General features: G+C 50.1%; 2 protein-coding genes and 1 non-coding gene across 5 annotated transcripts in view; 1 reads left to right on the forward strand and 2 right to left on the reverse strand.

The window, feature by feature from the left end:
• TRPM4 (transient receptor potential cation channel subfamily M member 4) overlaps positions 1-12,476 on the reverse strand; it is a 47,208-nt gene extending 34,732 nt beyond the window's left edge. The window contains exons 1-6 of one of the 3 annotated variants that reach the window (XM_053606937.1): positions 12,329-12,475; positions 11,977-12,044; positions 6,482-6,656; positions 6,050-6,230; positions 5,737-5,900; positions 5,351-5,534 (exon numbers count right to left, since the gene is read on the reverse strand). In XM_053606937.1, the coding sequence (XP_053462912.1) occupies positions 5,351-5,534; positions 5,737-5,900; positions 6,050-6,230; positions 6,482-6,656; positions 11,977-12,044; positions 12,329-12,352 (796 nt within the window). In that variant the 5' untranslated portion in view covers positions 12,353-12,475. Of the gene's footprint in view, positions 1-5,350; positions 5,535-5,736; positions 5,901-6,049; positions 6,231-6,481; positions 6,657-11,976; positions 12,045-12,328 lie in introns of all 3 variants that reach the window. The other 2 variants (XM_053606938.1, XM_053606939.1) reach the window with 2 other exon arrangements.
• Positions 2,247-2,348, reverse strand: LOC128597915 (U6 spliceosomal RNA). Its single transcript, XR_008383463.1, has one exon. It is a non-coding gene; the product is annotated as a U6 spliceosomal RNA (small nuclear RNA).
• Positions 12,477-13,883: 1,407 nt separating the features above from the next.
• HRC (histidine rich calcium binding protein) lies at positions 13,884-18,410 on the forward strand. Its single transcript, XM_053606940.1, has 6 exons — positions 13,884-16,217; positions 16,292-16,362; positions 16,913-16,981; positions 17,257-17,311; positions 17,788-17,824; positions 18,271-18,410. Exons 1-6 carry the CDS (start codon positions 14,078-14,080, stop codon positions 18,305-18,307), a joined length of 2,409 nt encoding a protein of 802 aa, XP_053462915.1. The 5' UTR covers positions 13,884-14,077; the 3' UTR covers positions 18,308-18,410.
• Positions 18,411-18,428: the final 18 nt, after the last annotated feature.

Consider the following 18,428-nt stretch of genomic DNA (forward strand, 5'->3'; position numbering starts at 1 on the left):
GCGGCTAAGGGGCCAGCCACATACACCAGAGCTGGCAGGTTCAAATCCAGCCCAGGCCTGCCAAACAACAATGACAACTACAACCAAAAATCAGCCAGGCATTGTAGTGGGCACCTGTAGTCCTAGCTACTTGGGAGGCTGAGGCAAGAGAATCGCTTAAGCCCAGGAGTTGGAGGTTCCTGTGAGCTATGATGCCACAGCACTCTACCCTGGGTGACAGCCTGAGGCTCTGTCTCAAAAGGAAAAAAAAATAGCCAGGCATTGTGGTGGGCACCTGTAATCCCAGCTTACTTGGGAGGCTGAGGCAAGATAATAGGGTAAGCCCAAGAGTTAGAGGTTGCTGTGAGCTGTGATGCCAGAGCACTCTACCGAGGGTGACATAGTGAGATGCTGTCTCAAAAACAAACGAACAAACAATAGATACTTAAAGTTTTACTGATGTTATAGCAGGCATTTCAATTCAGCTGGAAAGAGATGGTTTACTTATTAAATGGTCATGAAGAAAACATGGCTTCCCACTCTGAAGAAAAGAAATGTTGACTCCTGACCTCAAAATATGTAAAATTCATTTCCAGATGGACTAAAGGTTTAAATATAAAACTATGAGATATTAAAAGAAGACTTAGGAGAATATTTCTCTTGGTGTGGGATGGGCCTTTTTAAGACAGAAAACCTAAGTGCTATAAGAGACAAAAGATATATCTAACCACACAAAAATTATAGAATCTTTTTTTTTTTTTTTGAGACAGAGCCTCAAGCTTTTTGCCCTGGGTAGAGTGCCATGGCATCACAGCTTATAGCAACCTCTAACTCCTGGGCTCAAGCTATTCTCCGGCCTCCACCTCCCAAGTAGCTGGGACTACAGGTGCCCACCGCAACACCCGGCTATTTTTTGGTTGCAGCCGTCATTGTTGTTTGGTGGGCCCGAGCTGGATTCAAACCCACCAGCTCTGGTGTATGTGGGTGGCACCTTAGCTGCTTGAGCCACAGGTACCGAGCTAAATTATAGAATCTTTATAGCAATAGACTCTACATTAACAGAGATTTTTAAATTTTGTGACACATATAATGGTCAAAGGGTTACTATTGACAGAACACAAAGAATTTCTACCAAAAAATAAGAAAGAAATAACTCATTTTAAAACATACAAGACATAGTAAGACTGTCTGGAAAAAAAAAAAAAGAAAGCAGTGCCCGTAGCTCAGCGAGTAGAACACCGGCCACATACACTAAGGGTTTGAACCTGGTCCAGGCCAGCTAAACAATAACAACTGCAACAACAAAAAAATAGCCAGGCGTTGTGGTGGGCACCTGTAGTCCCAGCTACTTGGGAGGCTGAGGCAAGAGAATCACCTAAGCTCAAGAGTTGGAGGTTGCTGTGAGCTGTGATGCCATAGCACTCTACCCAGGGCGACAGCTTGAGGCTCTGTCTCAAAAAAAAAAACAAAACATGGATATGTTTTCGGGATGTGAACAGCCAATTCATAAGTGAGGAAATCTGATTGGCCAACAAATATATATCTTTTAATAGTAGTTACATAAAGTAAAAGATCAAATTAAAAGCATGATTTTCTGGGCGGCGCCTGTGGCTCAGTCGGTAAGGCGCCGGCCCCATATACCTAGGGTGGCGGGTTCAAACCCGGCCCCGGCCAAACTGCAACCAAAAAATAGCCGGGCGTTGTGGCGGGCGCCTGTAGTCCCAGCTACTTGGGAGGCTGAGGCAAGAGAATCACTTAAGCCCAGGAGTTGGAGGTTGCTGTGAGCTGTGTGATGCCATGGCACTCTACTGAGGGCCATAAAGTGAGACTCTGTCTCTACAAAAAAAAAAAAAAAGCATGATTTTCTTTCATTTTCTTACCCATCAGATTGGCAAAAATAAAAAGTAAATACAAAGGAAAGCAAGAATAGGCTTGGCGCCCGTAGCACAGTGGTTATGGCGTTGGCCACATACACCAAGGCTGACAGTTAGAATCCGGCCTGGGCCAGCTAAACAACAATGACAACTACAACAAAAAAAATAGCTAGGGGTTGTGGCAGGTGCCTGTAGTCCCAAGAGAGGGACTACAGAGAGAATCACTTAAACCCAAGAGTTTGAGGTTGCCATGAGCTGTGACGCCATAGCACTCTAGTGAGGGCAGCATAGCAAGACTCTGTCTCAAAAAACAAACAAAAAGAAAGCAAGAATAGCCAGAGTTGGTTGGGACTGGATGGAAAAGGGCACATTCCCACATTTTTTGTTATTTTCATTTTTATGGAATGTTTCATGAATTCGCATGTCATCCTAGTGAAGAGGCCACACTAATCTTCTTGTATCTTTCCAATTTTAGTACATGTGCTGCCAAAGCAAGCCCTCAACTCTCACATTCTTCATGGAAGTGAAAATTGCTACAATTTTTTAGCAAGTTACTTCATCCTATATATTAAAATATACACACAGCAATCCTATTTTGTGGAATCTATTGTATAAAACGTAAAATGCCTGTATATGGCTGGGCAAGGTGGCTCAGGCCTGTAATCCTAGCACTCTGAGAGGCCAAGGTTGGCAGATCACTTGAGCTCAGGAGTTTGAGACCACCATCGCTACTAAAAATAGAAAAACAAACAAACAAAACTAAGACTAGCCAGGCATCATGACAGGTACCTGTAGTCCCAGCCACTAGGGAGGTAGAGGCCAGAGGATCTCTTGAGCCCAAGAATTTGAGGTTGCATGAACTGTGATGATGCCACAGCACCCTACCCAGGGTGACAGAGTGAGACTCTGTCTCAAAAATTAAATAAATAAATAAATAAAACACCTGTATGTAACTTACACACAGGTGTATAAATAAATGTCCATTCAAGGTGGTGCCTGTGGCTCAGGGAGGAGGGCACCAGTCCCATATGCTGAGGGTGGCAGGTTCAAACCTGGCCCCAGTCAAAACTGCAAAAAAATAAATAAAAAAAAATTAAATAAATGTCCATTCAAAGATATTTATTCAGTATTTTTTGTTATATCAAACATCAGTAAAACTGTTAAGTATCTATCAATTGGGACTTTTTTTTTCTTTTTTTGAGACAGGATCTTGCTGTGTCACCCAGGCTGGTCTCAAACTCCTAGGCTCAAGTGATCCTCCCAGGTAGGTGGGACTACAGAAGTGCCCCACCACACCTGGAGGGAAATTGTCAAATAACAGATGGTACATCTTTACAAAGGAATATCATGTAACTATTAGAAAAAGAAACAAGATAGAGAAATTCGGAACCAAAAAGATGGCCATAGGAAAAGTATAATACATATATGCATAAAAAAGAACAAGAAAGAAACAACTTATAGTTGCAATTGCACAGTATTTTATAGCATAGAGAAAAGTAAAAAGGGTAAACTCCAAATGTGGAACACTGATTATCCCAAGGACTGGGAGGAGAAGATAATTAACTTTTATAATCAAACTTTTCTTCATATATCTTTTTATGATTCGAGTTGTTCCAATGAACACATTATTTATAAAGCCGTCATAAGCCTGGGCGTGGTTATTCACGCCTGTAATCCCAGCATTCTGGGAAGCCAAGGAGGGTGGATTGCTTGAGCTCATGAGTTTGAGACCAGCCTGAGCAAGAGTGAGACCCCCATCTCCAAAAATAGCCTGGTGTTGTTGTGGGTGCCTGTAGTACCAGCTACGAGGGAGGCTGAGGCAAGACAATTGCTTGAGCCCAGGAGTTTGAGGTTGCTCTGACCTATGACATCAAGGCACTCTACTAAGAGTAACAGAGACTCTATTTCAAAAAATAAATAGATAGGGCGGCGCCTGTGGCTCAGTGAGTAGGGCACCGGTCCCATATGCCGGAGGTGGCGGGTTCAAACCCAGCCCCGGCCAAAAACCACACACACACACACACACACACAAAAAAATAATAATAATAAATAAATAAATAGATACATAAATAAACAAACAAAAAACTGTCATAATGTCTTATGTTGAATGAAAGAAGCCAGTCTCAAAAGTTACATAATAATTGCACATGAACTCTATGGCCACCCTATACTATTCGGTTTCTAAGACATTCTGGCAAAAACAAACAAACAAACAAAAAAAAACTGTAATGATAGAAAGAGATCAGCAACTGTCAGGGGAACAAAGGGGATTCCTTTGTGGCTACAGAACTAGCATGTATCCTGGTTGCATTCACGGGTACGTGAATCTATATATATGCTAAAGTTCATAGAACTGTACACTCAAAAAAGTCCATTTCACTGTATGCTCATTTAAAAAATAAGGTTAAGGGCGGTGCCTGTGGCTCAAGGAGTAGGGCGCCGGTCCCATATGCCAGAGGTGGCGGGTTCAAACCTAGCCCTGGCCAAAATCAAAAATAAATAAATAAATAAATAAAATAAAATAAAAAATAAAAAAACTTTAAAAAAAAATAAGGTTAAATTTACCTAAAATCTAAATAAAGTTAAAGAATTAAATTAATTTTTTTTTTTTTTGTAGAGACAGAGTCTCACTTTACTGCCCTGGTAGAGTGCCGTGGCGTCACACGGCTCACAGCAACATCCAGCTCCTGGGCTTACGTGATTCTCCTGCCTCAGCCTCCCGAGCAGCTGGGACTACAGGCGCCCGCCACAACACCCGGCTATTTTTTGGTTGCAGTTTGGCCGGGGCTGGGTTTGAACCCACCACTCTCGGTATATGGGGCCGGCGCCCTACTCACTGAGCCACCCAGAATTCTGGGCGCCGCCCAGAATTAGGTTAATTTTTTAAATACAGAAATGTTTAGGGCGGCGCCTGTGGCTCAGTCGGTAAGGCGCCGGCCCCATATACCGAGGGTGGCAGGTTCAAACCCGGCCCCGGCCAAACTGCAACCAAAAAATAGCCGGGCGTTGTGGCGGGCGCCTGTAGTCCCAGCTAGTCGGGAGGCTGAGGCAAGGGAATCGCTTAAGCCCAGGAGTTGGAGGTTGCTGTGAGCTGTGTGAGGCCACAGCACTCTACCGAGGGCCATAAAGTGAGACTCTGTCTCTACAAAAAAAAAAAAAAAAAAAAATACAGAAATGTTTACAAAGAAAGCCGCTCTTGGTTTGGTTCATTTTCCCCAGCATAGCAGTGACTCTTGGATGAGGACGGGAGGGGACTTCTGGGAACTGGTACTATTTTTTCTTGATGTGGATGCTGATTGCATAAGTGGGTTTCGAGTGTGAAAAATTTATCAAGCTGTCCATCTTCTTGTATCTTTCTGCATGCATGTGAGGATGTCAAGATAAAGATTTTTTTTAACTCAGAAAATGATGGGAAAAGAAGGCTTAACCGTAGGGAACCAGACCAGACCGCAGTGATGGTGAACGCCGGGCGGTGGAGGGTCCGGGAAGCCACTCACCTCCCACGCCTGCCTTCTGCTGTGCGATGTAGGACTCAAAGCGCAGGCGGAAGCGGTTCTCACCGCCCAGGAGGCCATGCGTGCCATCATCCACCAGGAAAAAGGCCGAGTAGTTGTAGTCAAGAGGAAACTGGACCCCATCCTCAGGGTCACCACGCCACCGATAGCTCGCAGGGAATGAGCCCTGAGGACAAATGACCAGACCAGAAAGTCTTTCCATCAGAGGCAGGAGGTTCTGACGCAAGTAGCTTCTCCTCCTACTGAGGGGTCTGGCCGCCAGCCCCTCCTCCCTCAGACCTGGGGGTCCTGGACCCCAGCCCTCTCCTCCCTTAGACCCAGGAGTCCTGGCCCCCAGCCCGTTCCTTTTCCAAGACCCTAGGTCACACCTTGGGGTTGGTGAGGGTGTCTCTATTTCGGACCACACCCCAGGGGGCCACGCCCATGGCCACCACCTTGGCGCCCCCAGTGCTGGCAGTCTGGTGATCCCTCACCGCCACACCGACATGCCTGCCGATGCCCGTGTGCAGCCCCCCAGTGACAATCCAGGCTCCTACACAAAAACAGAGAGACGTGTAGAGACAGAGGGAGAAACAGAGAGACAAAGACACACACAGACTGGGGGAGGGGGAACAGCATGCAGGGAAGTGAGGGAGATGACAGTTGGGTCCAGAAGATACAACCCCACCCTCCCTCAGTCACCTGTGCTCTGGGCAGCCCGCACCAGCCCTCGTCGCAGCAGGTCCTGCAGCCAACTCTGGAGAACAGGCCCCCCTGATCCCCCCAGCACTGACACCACCAGGTTTGGAGCACGGAAGCCCCATGTACGTGTAACCAGACTATAAACTGTAGCTGGGTCTGTGCGATCAGAGAGGCGGAGAAACTGTGGACACACAGGAAAGGGGGACATGAGGAGGGGCACAGAGACCCAGAGAGACAGAGACAGAGTCTCAGAGAGAAGGGACAGATGCAGAGAAGACAGATGGGGTGGAAGGGACGGGGGAGGCAAAGATAGGGATGAGCAAATAGGGCGACAGTGTTCAGCTGGGGAGCCCCCAGCCCCTGGCCCTGGAAGCCCCTGAGGCATGCAGCCCTGCTCAATGCCCCAGCCCTGCCCAGACATGCAGGCCTCACGTTGCTGGGCTTGCGGCTGGCCCCCAGGAAGTCCACTTCCCCATAGGCATCAGTGGGCTTCTCCGTGGTGTGTGCATCGCTGTCCCACACGGTCACCACGGCTGCCCCGAATGCATCCTCCACAGCCACTGATGGGTGGGCACTCCGGGGCCGCCCACACTGGCAAAAGGTCCCTCTGGGGGTGTGAGGGTGGAATATGAACCCAGGGCTGTCCTCACCAACCCCAAGCATCCTGTAGAAGTGTCCATACTTCTGTAGAAGGGGCTGCCTACATTGACCCCTACCCCCAGAGATATAGTCAGGGTCCATGCTAACCCTGGCTCTGGCTCTGACAGCCTGAGGGAGAGACCTGTGGAGAGGACGGCAACATTCCCCCTTCTCCACCAGAGAGACGCCATGGCAGCTCACGAAAGCATGAGCAAGGAGGACCCCAGGACCCCAGGACCACCCCAGCCCCCCCCCATCATCTGCATGGCCTCAACTGGAAAAGCAAAGAGAGCCTTCAGGGGGTGCCCTCACTGTCCCCAGTCCAAACAGAGGCTGTTCACCATGAAAAGGACAGTCCAGAGAGTAATTCAGAGAGCTCATGTGCTAGAGGCTGAGGTAGCTATGTGGCTTTGGGCAAATGGCTTCACCTCTCTGAACCTAAATTTCCTCCTCAAATGAAAAGATAGTAATAGCACAGCCTCTTCCATAGAGAAGCAGAAGAACTAATGAAAGACATGGTGTTTCCTGAAACAAGGATTGTCCCAGTTCCAGAGAGCCCCCTCTGCCTGAACTTCACATAGAGCTTTAAATAACCTTGAATATCACAGTGAGAAAGTCACTCCTTTTTCAGTTCTCCCGATGACTGTCAGGGAGAGAGGCTCAGCTGGGTGCTATAATATCTAAAATGCCTAATCCTTTGCTTCACTTTTTTTTTTTTTTTTTTAGAAACAGAGTCTCACTTTGTTGCTTTCGGTAGAGTGCTGTGGCATCACAGCTCACAGCACCCTCCAGCTCTTGGGCTTAGGTGATTCTCTTGCCTCAGCCTCCTGAATAGCTGGGACTACAGGCGCCCACCACAACGCCTGGTTATTTTTTTGTTGCAGTTTGGCCAGGGCCAGGTTCAAACCCGCAACCCTCGGTATATGGGGCTGGCGCCCTATTCACTGAGCCACAGGCGCCGCCCCACTTTCTTTCTTTCTTTCTTTTTAACAGAGAAAAGCCAGCTGCAGCTCCCAAAATTGGGCTGGTGGGGACATCATCCAACTGGAAGGTAAACATTTTGTTTTCCATTGTATTCTTCTCCGTGGCTTGTTCCTTTCCTCCGTGGCAAATGAAACAGGTTTTCCTTTTATGGTGAAGACAGAGAAAATGTTTCTCCCCCTAAGTGTATAAATCTCCCTTCCTTTTATTTATTTTTTTTTTTGTAGAGACAGAGTCTCACTGTACCGCCCTCGGTAGAGTGCCGTGGCGTCACACGGCTCACAGCAACCTCTAACTTGGGCTTACGCGATTCTCTTGCCTCAGCCTCCCGAGTAGCTGGGACTACAGGCGCCCGCCACAACGCCCGGCTATTTTTTTTTTTTTTTTTTTTTTTTGGGTTGCAGTTTGGCCGGGGCTGGCTTTGAACCCGCCACCCTCGGCATATGGGGCCGGCGCCCTACTCACTGAGCCACAGGCGCCGCCCCAAATCTCCCTTCCTTTTAAATATGATTGGGACCTGAGTTTCAATGAGTGAGTAACAGGGATTTGAGGAATGAGGAACTCATTTGAAAATGTATCTAAACCTCTTTGGCCTGGCACAGTGGCTCACACGTGGAATCCCAGCACTTTAGGAAGTTGAGGCAGGAGGATCACTCCAGGCCAGGAGTTTGGGACCAGCCTTGGCAACATAGCAAAAAAACTTAGAAATTATCCAGGTATGGTGTGTGCCTGTAGTTCCGGCTACTCAAGAAGCTGAGGCAAGGGGATCACTTGCCCCCAGGAGTTGGAGGTTGCAGTGAGCTATGATGGGGCCACCACACTCAAGCCTGGGCAACAGAGCAAGAACCTATCTCTAAAATAAGTAAATAGGCCATGCTTAGTGGCTCATGCCTGTAAGCCTAACACTTTAGGAGGCCAAGACAAGTGGATTGATTGAGCTCAGGAGTTCAAGAGCACCCTGAGCAAGACCCTGTCTCTACTAAAAATAGAAAAATTAGCCGATCTTTGTGGTGGGCGTCTGTAGTCTCAGCTATTCAGGAGGCTGAGGCAAAGGTATCGCTTGAGCCCAAGAGTTTGAAGTTGTTTTGATCTATGATAACATAGCACTCTACCCAGGACAACAGAGAGAGACTCTGTCTCAAAAATAAGTAAATAAATAAAATAAACAAAATAAAATAAATAATAAATAAATCACTTTGGTCCCCAATTATAGAAAGAATTCAGAAATTGGAGGCGATCCATGTTTATGTAAATTGAGTGGATTTAAGGCCCACTTCTATGGGAATGAGCACACAGGTGGTATGTGGATTTGGCAAAAACTGTGAAGACACTAAAAGAACAGCCAACTGATCCATATACGGAGTGAGCAGAAGATGCTCGGGCCCACTCCTGGCACAGTGAGCACTGCAATGAGGGTGCATCCCCTCTTCCCTTCTGCATCTAACTCTAAGCACTGGAACACCTCAGTTTAGCCACTTTACCCTTTCCCCTATCTCAACCCCTCCTTGGGCCCACTCACTCCCCTCCAGCTACTTCCCACTCTTGTGGCTCCTTCTAGGAAAGTTTGCTCTTCCTGGCAAACCTCTTCAAAGAATGGTGCAGGGCCAGCACTGTCCAATATGGTAGCTATGTGGGGTTCTTTACATCCCTGGGCCTGTTTATATTCTAGTAAGTTAAAAAAAATTAAATCAAGTTAAAAATTCAGTTCCTCAGGCATATAGGCCACTTTTCAAGTGCCCAGAAGCTCCATATGGCCAGTGGCTGCCATATTGGATGTGGAGATAGAACATTGCCACCATGATGGAACATTCTGGTGTACAGCACAAGTAGCTAACCCTGCCGCAACCCCTTTCTTAGTGTGCCACTGAAACTGACATTGTTCTTTAGAAGATCATCAACTCCTTGCATGTCCTCAAATACAATGGCCCCTATTCAGATATCATCTGACTGTATCACAGGTGGCACTAGCCACAGCTTGAAAGGCTCAGAGTATGCCTAGTCCCTTGGCCTTCCTCCTCTCCCTGGCTGCTCTGTCCCTGCCTTGTTTGTGGCTTTCTCTTCGTCTTCCCCAAAGCAAAACCACACTGGCTTCCTTAATGTTGTTCTCAAACTTGACAGTTGCAGGGATCAGTCCAGTAACTTAATAGAAGCAGCAGGTAGAATATAAGCGGATGTGCTGGAGGCTGTGGAGATTTTTAGCCTACACATTTGTCTTAAAGTATCTGGAGACAAGTATTTTTAAATACTCTTCTATGACAAAAAAATGCCCATAGAATTGCCAGTTTGTAACCTTGGTTATTTTGGGTGTGACATCTCACCCACTTCCATAGCCAGGACTATCTACAGCTAGGACTTCTCACATCCTGGACATAATTCCAAACCATTCCTGAGTCCTCAACATGTCCTTGGGTCCCCCTACGCCTCTCATACTCACGAAGTCCCGTCCACACTCAGCAACACCACCTAAATCTGCTCACCCTCCAGGGTTCTTAACTTTTCTCTGTCCCAGACACCAGGCCACATGTCTGGGAGCTATCTGCAGCAGGGTTAGCTCCATGTTTACGTAAATAGAGTGGGTGGATTTAAGGACCACTTAAAAGGACCATGGGGGTGCTCTCTGATTCCTCACATCCACCAGTCCCCAAGTTCCACCCTCCTGCCCCCTGAATGTTTGCCCCATCCCCTCCTCTCTGTGTCCCCAAAGCTCTGGCCTGGCCGCTCCCACTTAAACCCCCCACATAGCCTCCTCCCTAGCTTTCTGAACTCCTATTCATCCTCACATAGCCCCAGAGGGTTTTTCCACATCCAACACCCATTTTTTAGTTCCCCAACACCCCAGAACAAGGTCTTAGCCACTCAGGGTGGCCTCTGAGGCCCTGTGAGGCCTGACCCTACCCTTCCCTGTAGCCTTCTCTCTCCTGACGGTGCTCCCTACATCCTGAACGTTGCTCCACTTTCAAGCAACACTCCCTTCGCACATGCTGTTCCTACTCCCAGAATCACTTTCCATGGTCCTCTCTCCAGCCCACCTTAAATGTCACACTCCCAATTTACCCTTTAAAAGTCACCGCACTGACCCTTCTCTTCCTCCAGAAACCATTAGTAACACCCTATATCAACTCAAGGTCTTAGGCTGACGCCTCCTCTCAGTTTCCATAGGACCCAGTGGTGTGTCCTGGGCAGCTGCCATTTCCTCTGCTTACTACAGTTGTCCTCTGCATGTCTTCCTCCTCTGGCTAGACCAGAGGTTCTTAAATTTTCTTGACAGCATCCACCATCATTAAAAAGTTATTGTGATTTTTTTTTTCTTTTAGAGAAGGGGTCTCACTACGTGCATTCCATGCTAGAATGCAGTGACTACTCCCAAGTAACTGGGACTACAGGTTCACACCAAAATGCCTGACAGTAACAAGTTTTTGAGCACTCACACCCAACAAATGAGTACCTGTTTCTTTATAATTTCCAGGCTGTATTGCACTAACAAATATATTCATAACAACACACACACTAAATTAGGGATGCTGAGCTTCCCACACCCCAAAGACTGTCTTGAGAACAACTAAAAAGCCTAAATCCACTTCAGACACCATCACTGGAGACCAGAGCTCCTGGAAGGCAGCAAACACCCTTGTCTAGCTCAGGCAGTGTCCCTGGCCACGAGCAAAGTGCCTACATGAGGTAATAACTGCTACCTTCCAGTGGGAATAGCAGATATTTTCCAATGCTTTCATATGCTGGGCACTGTTCCAGAAATATCACAAGCATTAACTTGTTTAATTCACACAATAATCCCAGGAGGTTGGGCCTTTTTTATGCCCAGATACAAACGTGGCCCAGAGAGGTGAAATGATTTATCCAAAGCCACTCAGCATGTGTCCCAGGTGAAATGTGAACCCTGGCAGTCATTAAATTAGGCTGAAAGGATCCCCTCCGTGGGGAGCGCTAGTGAAGGTTTCTTGCACACATGGATGAATGAATGAACGAATGAATGAATAAAACAGGCAAAAGAGAAAAAGACCGAGTGACACAAAGAGACAGAGACACACAGAAGAGACATAGGGAAGGAAAGAAACAGAACTTACCCCTGAAGCTCTTACACTGACCCTGAGTGGGAGAATGGCGAATCTGAGGTGTCTACACAGACCCAAACCTTCCCAGAGGGAGAGCGCCTACAGGGAACGCCCTTGGGAAAGGACCGCAAGGCCAGGAACGGGGAAGGGGGCGGGGATTAAGGGGGCGGGACCTGTGGTGGGCAGGGTCAGCGGGCCGGGGACGTTCCCGCAGGGTTCCCGGGCCGAACTCCTCACCCGGTATCTGTGGGGTCAACTATGAACGTCGTGCAGGTCTTCTTTTTGAAGATCTTAGGGATCCAGTTCTGGGGACAGAAACAAGTGGCGGGATGAAAGGTGGTGGATGAGGGAGACCCAGCTCAGTCACATGGAACATAGTCACCAACTCCCTACCATACTCCCGGGCACAGGAGTCCAGGACCCCAGCGTCTTCCTCCCGCAGATTCAGGAGTCTCGACCCCCAGTCCCCCGGTTTTACCTGTCCCCAGAGACCCAGAAATCCCGGCCGCCCTCTTTCGTCTGACCCAAGAATCCGGGTCTCCAGCTCCCTACTCTCTGGGGTCCCCAGGCTCCCGACGCAGTGCCGTACCTGCTCCTTCTCCGGACCAACCATGCTGCCGCAGTCGCCGCAACCTTCGGCAGCTCTCGGGCTCTGGGCGCTGCCTCCACCAACCCCCCTTGCAGACTCGCCCAGGATAAACCGGATCCTCCACTTTCCAGCCCAGCCTGGGGCGGGGCAAGGTCTGGGGGGCGGGGAGTCTGGGGTCACACGTAAGCGGGAGGCGGGGAAAAGGGCGGGACCAAGTCTGGGATAAAGTGGCAGAGGGAGACCGCGATCCTGCGCGTTGGATGGTGTGGAGGGGGAAACTCAGAGTGGGATATTCAGAGGGCCAGAGCGAAAATGGACAGACACGGGAGGAGGTGGGCAGAGACCCAAAAGTGGGATGTCAGGCACGAGGGAGGGTACACATTAACCCAAAGAGATAGGAAAACAAAGCCTTAAAGGGCACAGAGAATCAGAAGGGATGGGGGGAGCATAGGCCCAGAGAGGAGGGATCCATTAACACAGAGAAAGGAAGACTTGGTTGGGGTGCAGAGGAGGGATAGAGATCCAGAATAAAAGGGGGACAGAGACCATTGGAGTGGGACAGGGACCCAGAGAGAGGGGGGAAAGAGATCCACAGAGAGCAGGACAGAGACTCCCAGAGCGGAATGCTAGGGATGGGAGAGGAGACACAAAGGCTCCGTGTTGGGTGAGGGGCAAAGATTCAGAAAGGGGATCACCAAGATTTAAAGGGGGGGTAGAATACTGACCCACTGAGAGAGTGAGATGAAGACTCGGGTGTAAGCAGACACTCAGAGTGAGAGAGGGAAAGGGAAGCCTAAAGTGACAGACAGAATCCCATGGAGTGAGGACAGGTGACAGAAATAAAGAAGAGGACACATAAAAGAGATAGAGACCCAAAGAGTGAGGGCAACTATGACGGGTGAGGAGTGGGAGATACTAACACACAGAGACAGCCAGGGCCACATGTCTTCTGCCAGCCCTTCCTGACGCGGACAGCTGGGGCCTCCGTAACCTGACCCCCCCTTTCCACCCTGGGTGTATTTATAGCCCTGGCCTGTCCTGCCCCCAGATCTGAGGGACAGGAGGTCATGGGTATGAGTGTTGGGGGCAGGGCTCCCTTCACCCCATTCCGGGGCCTCCATGTTGGCATCCACTTTCTCACCAAAGCATCCTATTCTGCCTGGAAACTTCCCATAAGCTAACCCTCAGTCCCATCATTTCAGGATCTCTCCCCTCCAGTATGTCCCTCCTGCCCCCCGAGTTTCCCCAGGCTCTCTTAACTTGGCCACTGAAAGTCTATATAGCCTTTGTCTCTGCAGCTGCCAAACATGTTGGCAGGTCAAAGTCAAGTCCCTTGCCCCTGACTCTTGGCCAAGGAGAGACCCTTCCACCCAACGCCTCCCCGTCTAGGAGGAGGAGGAGCAGAAGGGAGGGGCAGGTGGAGACTAGCCCAGAATAACTCAGGGCTGAGAGTAAATTTAGCCATAGAGAGGGGAGGAGAAAGGCCCTATTGGCTGGGGAGTGGGGAGGGAGGGCCCCAGAGGGGGGGTCAAGAGGCCCCAGGGAGAGCACCAGAGGGGTGTCCACAGCTGGGCAGCAAGGGCGAGAGGAAGGCAGACAGACAGAGACTGAGAGAGACAAAGTGAAGGAGAGACACAGAGAGAGAGTCAGGCCCCAAAAGGGCCAAATACCCCAATATTCACCCACGTAGGCACAAAGGCAGTTGGTTGGGGTGAGCCCTGGGAGAAGCTCTGCTGCCTATCTGTCCCCATGGGCCACCGAGGGCCATGGCTGCACACTCCTCTCCTCTGGGCTGCCGTGGCCAGCCTGCTCCTCCCCCCTGCCATGACCCAGCAGCTGAGAGGGGCTGGGCTGGGCCTCAGCAACTGGAACAACAATGCAGGAGTCACTGAGCCCTCAAAGGAGGTGTCCACGGAGTTTGGCCACCACATCCACAACCATAGAGACCATCAAGATGAGAACGAGGATGTCTCCAGAGAGAATGGGCATCATTCCTGGAGCCACAGAGAGCACAGAGAGGAGAATGAGGATGTCTCCAGGGAAAATGGCCACCAATTCCAAAGCCACAGGTATGAAAGCCACGAGGCTGGAGATGAGAATGTCTCTGGTAAGGCTGTCCTGATAGAGCACAGTCAGCAGGCCCATAGGCACAGAGACCATGGGAACGAAGGCATGGAAGACTCAGAGGAGTCTGGGCACCACTTCCCCAGCCACAGGAGCCAGGGCCACCAGGACAAAGATGAGGATGAAATTGTCTCCAGTGAGCATCACCATCATATTCTCAGGCATGTACACCAAAGCCACAGAGGGGAAGAAGATGGAGGAGGAGAGGAGGAGGAGAAGGAGGATTATAGGTACCAGACCCATGGGCAGCAGGGCCACAGGAATGAAGAGGGTGAGGATGTCTCAGATGGATACCTCCACCATGTCCCCAGCCACAGGCACCAAGGTCATGAAGAAGAAAAAGATGATGATGATGATGATGTCTCTACTGAGTATGGACACCAAGCTCACAGACATCGAGGCCATTTGAAGGAAGAGAATGATGACAACTCAGATGGACACCAGCATCATGTCCCCAGCCACAGACATCGAGGTCATGAAGAAGAAGAAGGAGGAGAAGGAGAAGGGGAAGAGGAAGAGGAAGAGGAAGAGGTAGAGGAAGAAGAAGAAGAGGAGGAGGAAGAGGAAGAGGAAGAAGGAGAAGAAGAAGAAGAAGAGGAAGAGGAAGAAGTCATCTCCACTGAGTATGGACACCAGGCTCACAAGCGTCAAAGCCACTGGAAGGAAGAGGATGTGGATGTCTCAGACGAACACCAGCATCATGTCCTTGACCATGGACACCCAGGCCATGAAGAAGATAATTATGTCTCCATTGAGAATGGGCCCCAGGTCCACAGGTATCAAAGCCATGAGAAAGAAGAGGATGAGGATGTATCAGATGAACACCACCATCACGTCTCTGGTCATAAGCACCGAGGCCATGAAGAAGAAGATGATGACAATAATGATGATGATGTCTCCACTGAGTATGGACACCAGGCCCACAGGCACCAAGATCACAGAAAGGAAGAGGATGAGGATGTCTCAGATGAACAACACCATCATGTCCCTGACCACGGGCACCCAGGCCACAGAGACAAGGAAGATGAAGATGAGTATGTGTCCACTCAACTTTGGCACCAAGCTCCCAGACATGCCCACCATGGACTTGAACAGGAGAAAGAGGAGGAAGAGGAGGAGATCATTGTCCAGTTTGGCCACCATATTGTAAGTCACCCACCCCAAGGCCATGAGAGTAATGATGATGAGGACATCCCAGATAAGCATAAAACAAAAGTCCCTGGTCATCACCACCATAAAGTCCCCAGAGAGGAAAATAAAGACATCTCTGGTGAGCTTAGCCATAGGCAGAAAGGCCACAGAGATGAAGATAATGGCCCTGATCACAGAGGGTCTATCAGAGAGATTAGCCACCAGCCCCCAGAACACACAGAAGTCAAGGACAGAAGCCATTTGAAGGAAGAGGAAAAGGGGAAGGAAGATTACAGTCCCCGAGGGGAAGATGATGCAGGTTCAGAGCAAGGAAAGGAAGGTGCCTGCCATGGCTGCCGGGACCAGGAAGATGAGGAGGATGAGGAGGAAGGTCATGGCCTCAGCCTGAGCCAGGAGGAGGAAGAAGAGGAAGACAAGGAGGAGGAAGAGGAAGAAAGGAGGGAAGAGAAGCCTATAGTTGGAGCCCCACTGAGCCAAAACTACAGGGAGGAGGAAGAGGAGGAGAAGAGGCTGGAGGAAGATGAGCTCCCCTTCACCATTATCCCCAACCCACTGGCTGGAAGGGAGGTAGCTGGAGGTGCCTCCAGTGAGGAGGAGAGTGGTGAAGACACAGGTAAATGGCCTGGCTGGTTTGGGGCAGGAGGGGTGGAGTCTGCCTAGGTCACTGCTGCCTTCCTGTCCCCACAGGTTCACAAGATGCCCAGGAATATGGGAACTACCATCCAGGGTCCCTGTGTGGCTACTGCTCCTTCTGCAATGTAGGTCCCCAACACCAAGCCACCCACCAAGCTGTCCCTGGAATTTGTCTCAGGAGCCCTGTGGTGCCATGGGAGGGCTCAATGAAAGGGAGGGGCAGGATCAGTTCCAGGTGAAGAAGATAATTCTGAGGCCATGTGAGGGACAAACTGGAGGCCTTTGGAGACTGAGGAGGAGGCTGGGGCCATGGTCCAGAAAGAATAGGATGAGACTCGAGCTGCACCTGGGGATGTGGAGACAGGGGTCTGTGGCAGAGAGCGTGGGGATAGGAGGGATGGGACTGGGGAGCCTGACAGGCTGAAGGAGAATGGGGAGAGGGGATAAGAAGCACCTACAGTCCAGCCCACACTGACTGGGGGACATGGGTCACCCTGAGATAGGAAAACAGGAGCAAGAGAGGGGAGAGAAGCTGCTTTGGAGTGAAGATAACAAGCTCTCAGTATTGAAGGGTGAGGAGTTTGGGAAAATGTCTGGGGGTAGGGGTGGAAGAGTGGCAGGTGCCTCCCAAGTGGCCTTAGGGTTTCCATCTAACCAAGGTCCTCTGGTCCCTAGAGGTGCACTGAATGTGAGAGCTGTCATTGTGATGAGGAGAACATGGGGGAGCATTGCGACCAGTGCCAGGTGAGACTCCACCCCCTCCCGACTTAAGACTCCCTCCATCAGGCCTTAGGATGTCCCGGGACCGTCTAGGTACCCCCAGCCCTAAATCCTGGTCCCTAACCCCTAACCCCAACCTGACCCAACCCGAACACCTGATTCAGCCTTGACTCCACACCCAATGCTAACTGCGACCTTAATCTTATCAAGCCTCTGGCCCCTGGGCGGTTCCCGCCCCCGTCCTGACTCCGCCCCTGACCACGCCCCAAGCTCATTCTCTCTATCCCCCCCACCCCCAGCACTGTCAGTTCTGCTACCTTTGCCCGCTAGTCTGCGAAACTGTCTGCACTCCAGGTGAGCATGGGAGGGGTCCAGGGAAAATCTGAGGAAGGGGCTGGGCCTGCAAAGTGAATCCTGATGAGGTGGGAGCCAAACCTTAGGGACGGGCCCGGAAAGCTGGTGCGGAGGAGCTAGGAAGAGAGGGGTGGCCAAGGCTGTGAGTACGTGAATGGAGTCTGGATCAAAGAACTCAGGGTGGAGTTGCTGCTGCGAAGGGGCAAGAATGGGTGGAGAGTTGAGAGGCGAGCCTAGAGCTACGTGGGCGGGGCCAAACCCGGTAAGCTTCGAAGGGGCAGGGCCACTGGAAAACAGGATCCTCCAAGGAGTAAGAAAGGGGCCGGGCCCCCGAGTCCCAGTATAAGAAATTCAGTTTGAAAAGCAATTAGGAAAAAAAGGATATAGATGTCCCTAATCCTGCAATCTACAAAGAATGTCACCCTAATTTCTCTTGTACAGTACCCCTCAACCCTCTTTTCTCTCCTCTCACACAGGAAGCTACGTCGACTATTTCTCCTCGACCCTGTACCAGTAAGTATGCGAAATGAGGGATAAGTTTAAAGTCCTTTTTTTTTTTGTAGAGACAGAGTTTCACTTTATCGCCCTTGGTAGAGTGCCGTAGTGTCACACAGCTCACAGTCCAACTCCTGGGCTTAGGCGATTCTCCTGCCTCAGCCTCCCGAGTAGCTGGGACTACAGGCGCCCGCCACAACGCCCGGCTATTTTTTGGTTGCAGTTTGGCCGGGGCCGGGTTTGAACCCGCCACCCTCGGTATATGGGGCCGGCGCCCTGCTCACTGAGCTACAGGCGCCGCCCTTAAAGTCCTTATTTAGAGAAGCTCCGTCCGTTCCAGAAGGAGTTATTGGATGACCCTAGGACTCCATTTCCCTGGTCCGAGAAATGGACAGGTTGATGATCTCTAAACGTCTGGGGTGAGCTTTGGACACTTGGGTTAACTTCTGCGTCCTTCTCTCCAGAGCCCTGGCAGATATGCTGGAAACGCCGGAACCTTGACCTGGCCGCGAGGCTGCTACGCAGATGTACCTCCCCCTGCTCTCCAATCCCCTTCCACAAGCCATATTTATTTCTCTGAATAAACGTGTTCCCTGAAACCTCATTGCCAAGCGTGGGGTCT

Source organism: Nycticebus coucang, chromosome 10, assembly GCF_027406575.1.
Source record: "Nycticebus coucang isolate mNycCou1 chromosome 10, mNycCou1.pri, whole genome shotgun sequence".
Taxonomy (NCBI): domain Eukaryota; kingdom Metazoa; phylum Chordata; class Mammalia; order Primates; family Lorisidae; genus Nycticebus; species Nycticebus coucang.

What these genes read in the sequence shown, in the direction of transcription:
- HRC (XM_053606940.1), top strand. Translation starts at nt 14,078, where the DNA reads ATGGGCCACCGAGGGCCATGGCTGCACACTCCTCTCCTCTGGGCTGCC. An exon ending in CGAAACTGTCTGCACTCCAG is followed by an intron (nt 17,312 to 17,787) that starts GTGAGCATGGGA and finishes CCTCTCACACAG; the next exon opens with GAAGCTACGTCGACTATTTC. An exon ending in TTCTCCTCGACCCTGTACCA is followed by an intron (nt 17,825 to 18,270) that starts GTAAGTATGCGA and finishes CCTTCTCTCCAG; the next exon opens with AGCCCTGGCAGATATGCTGG.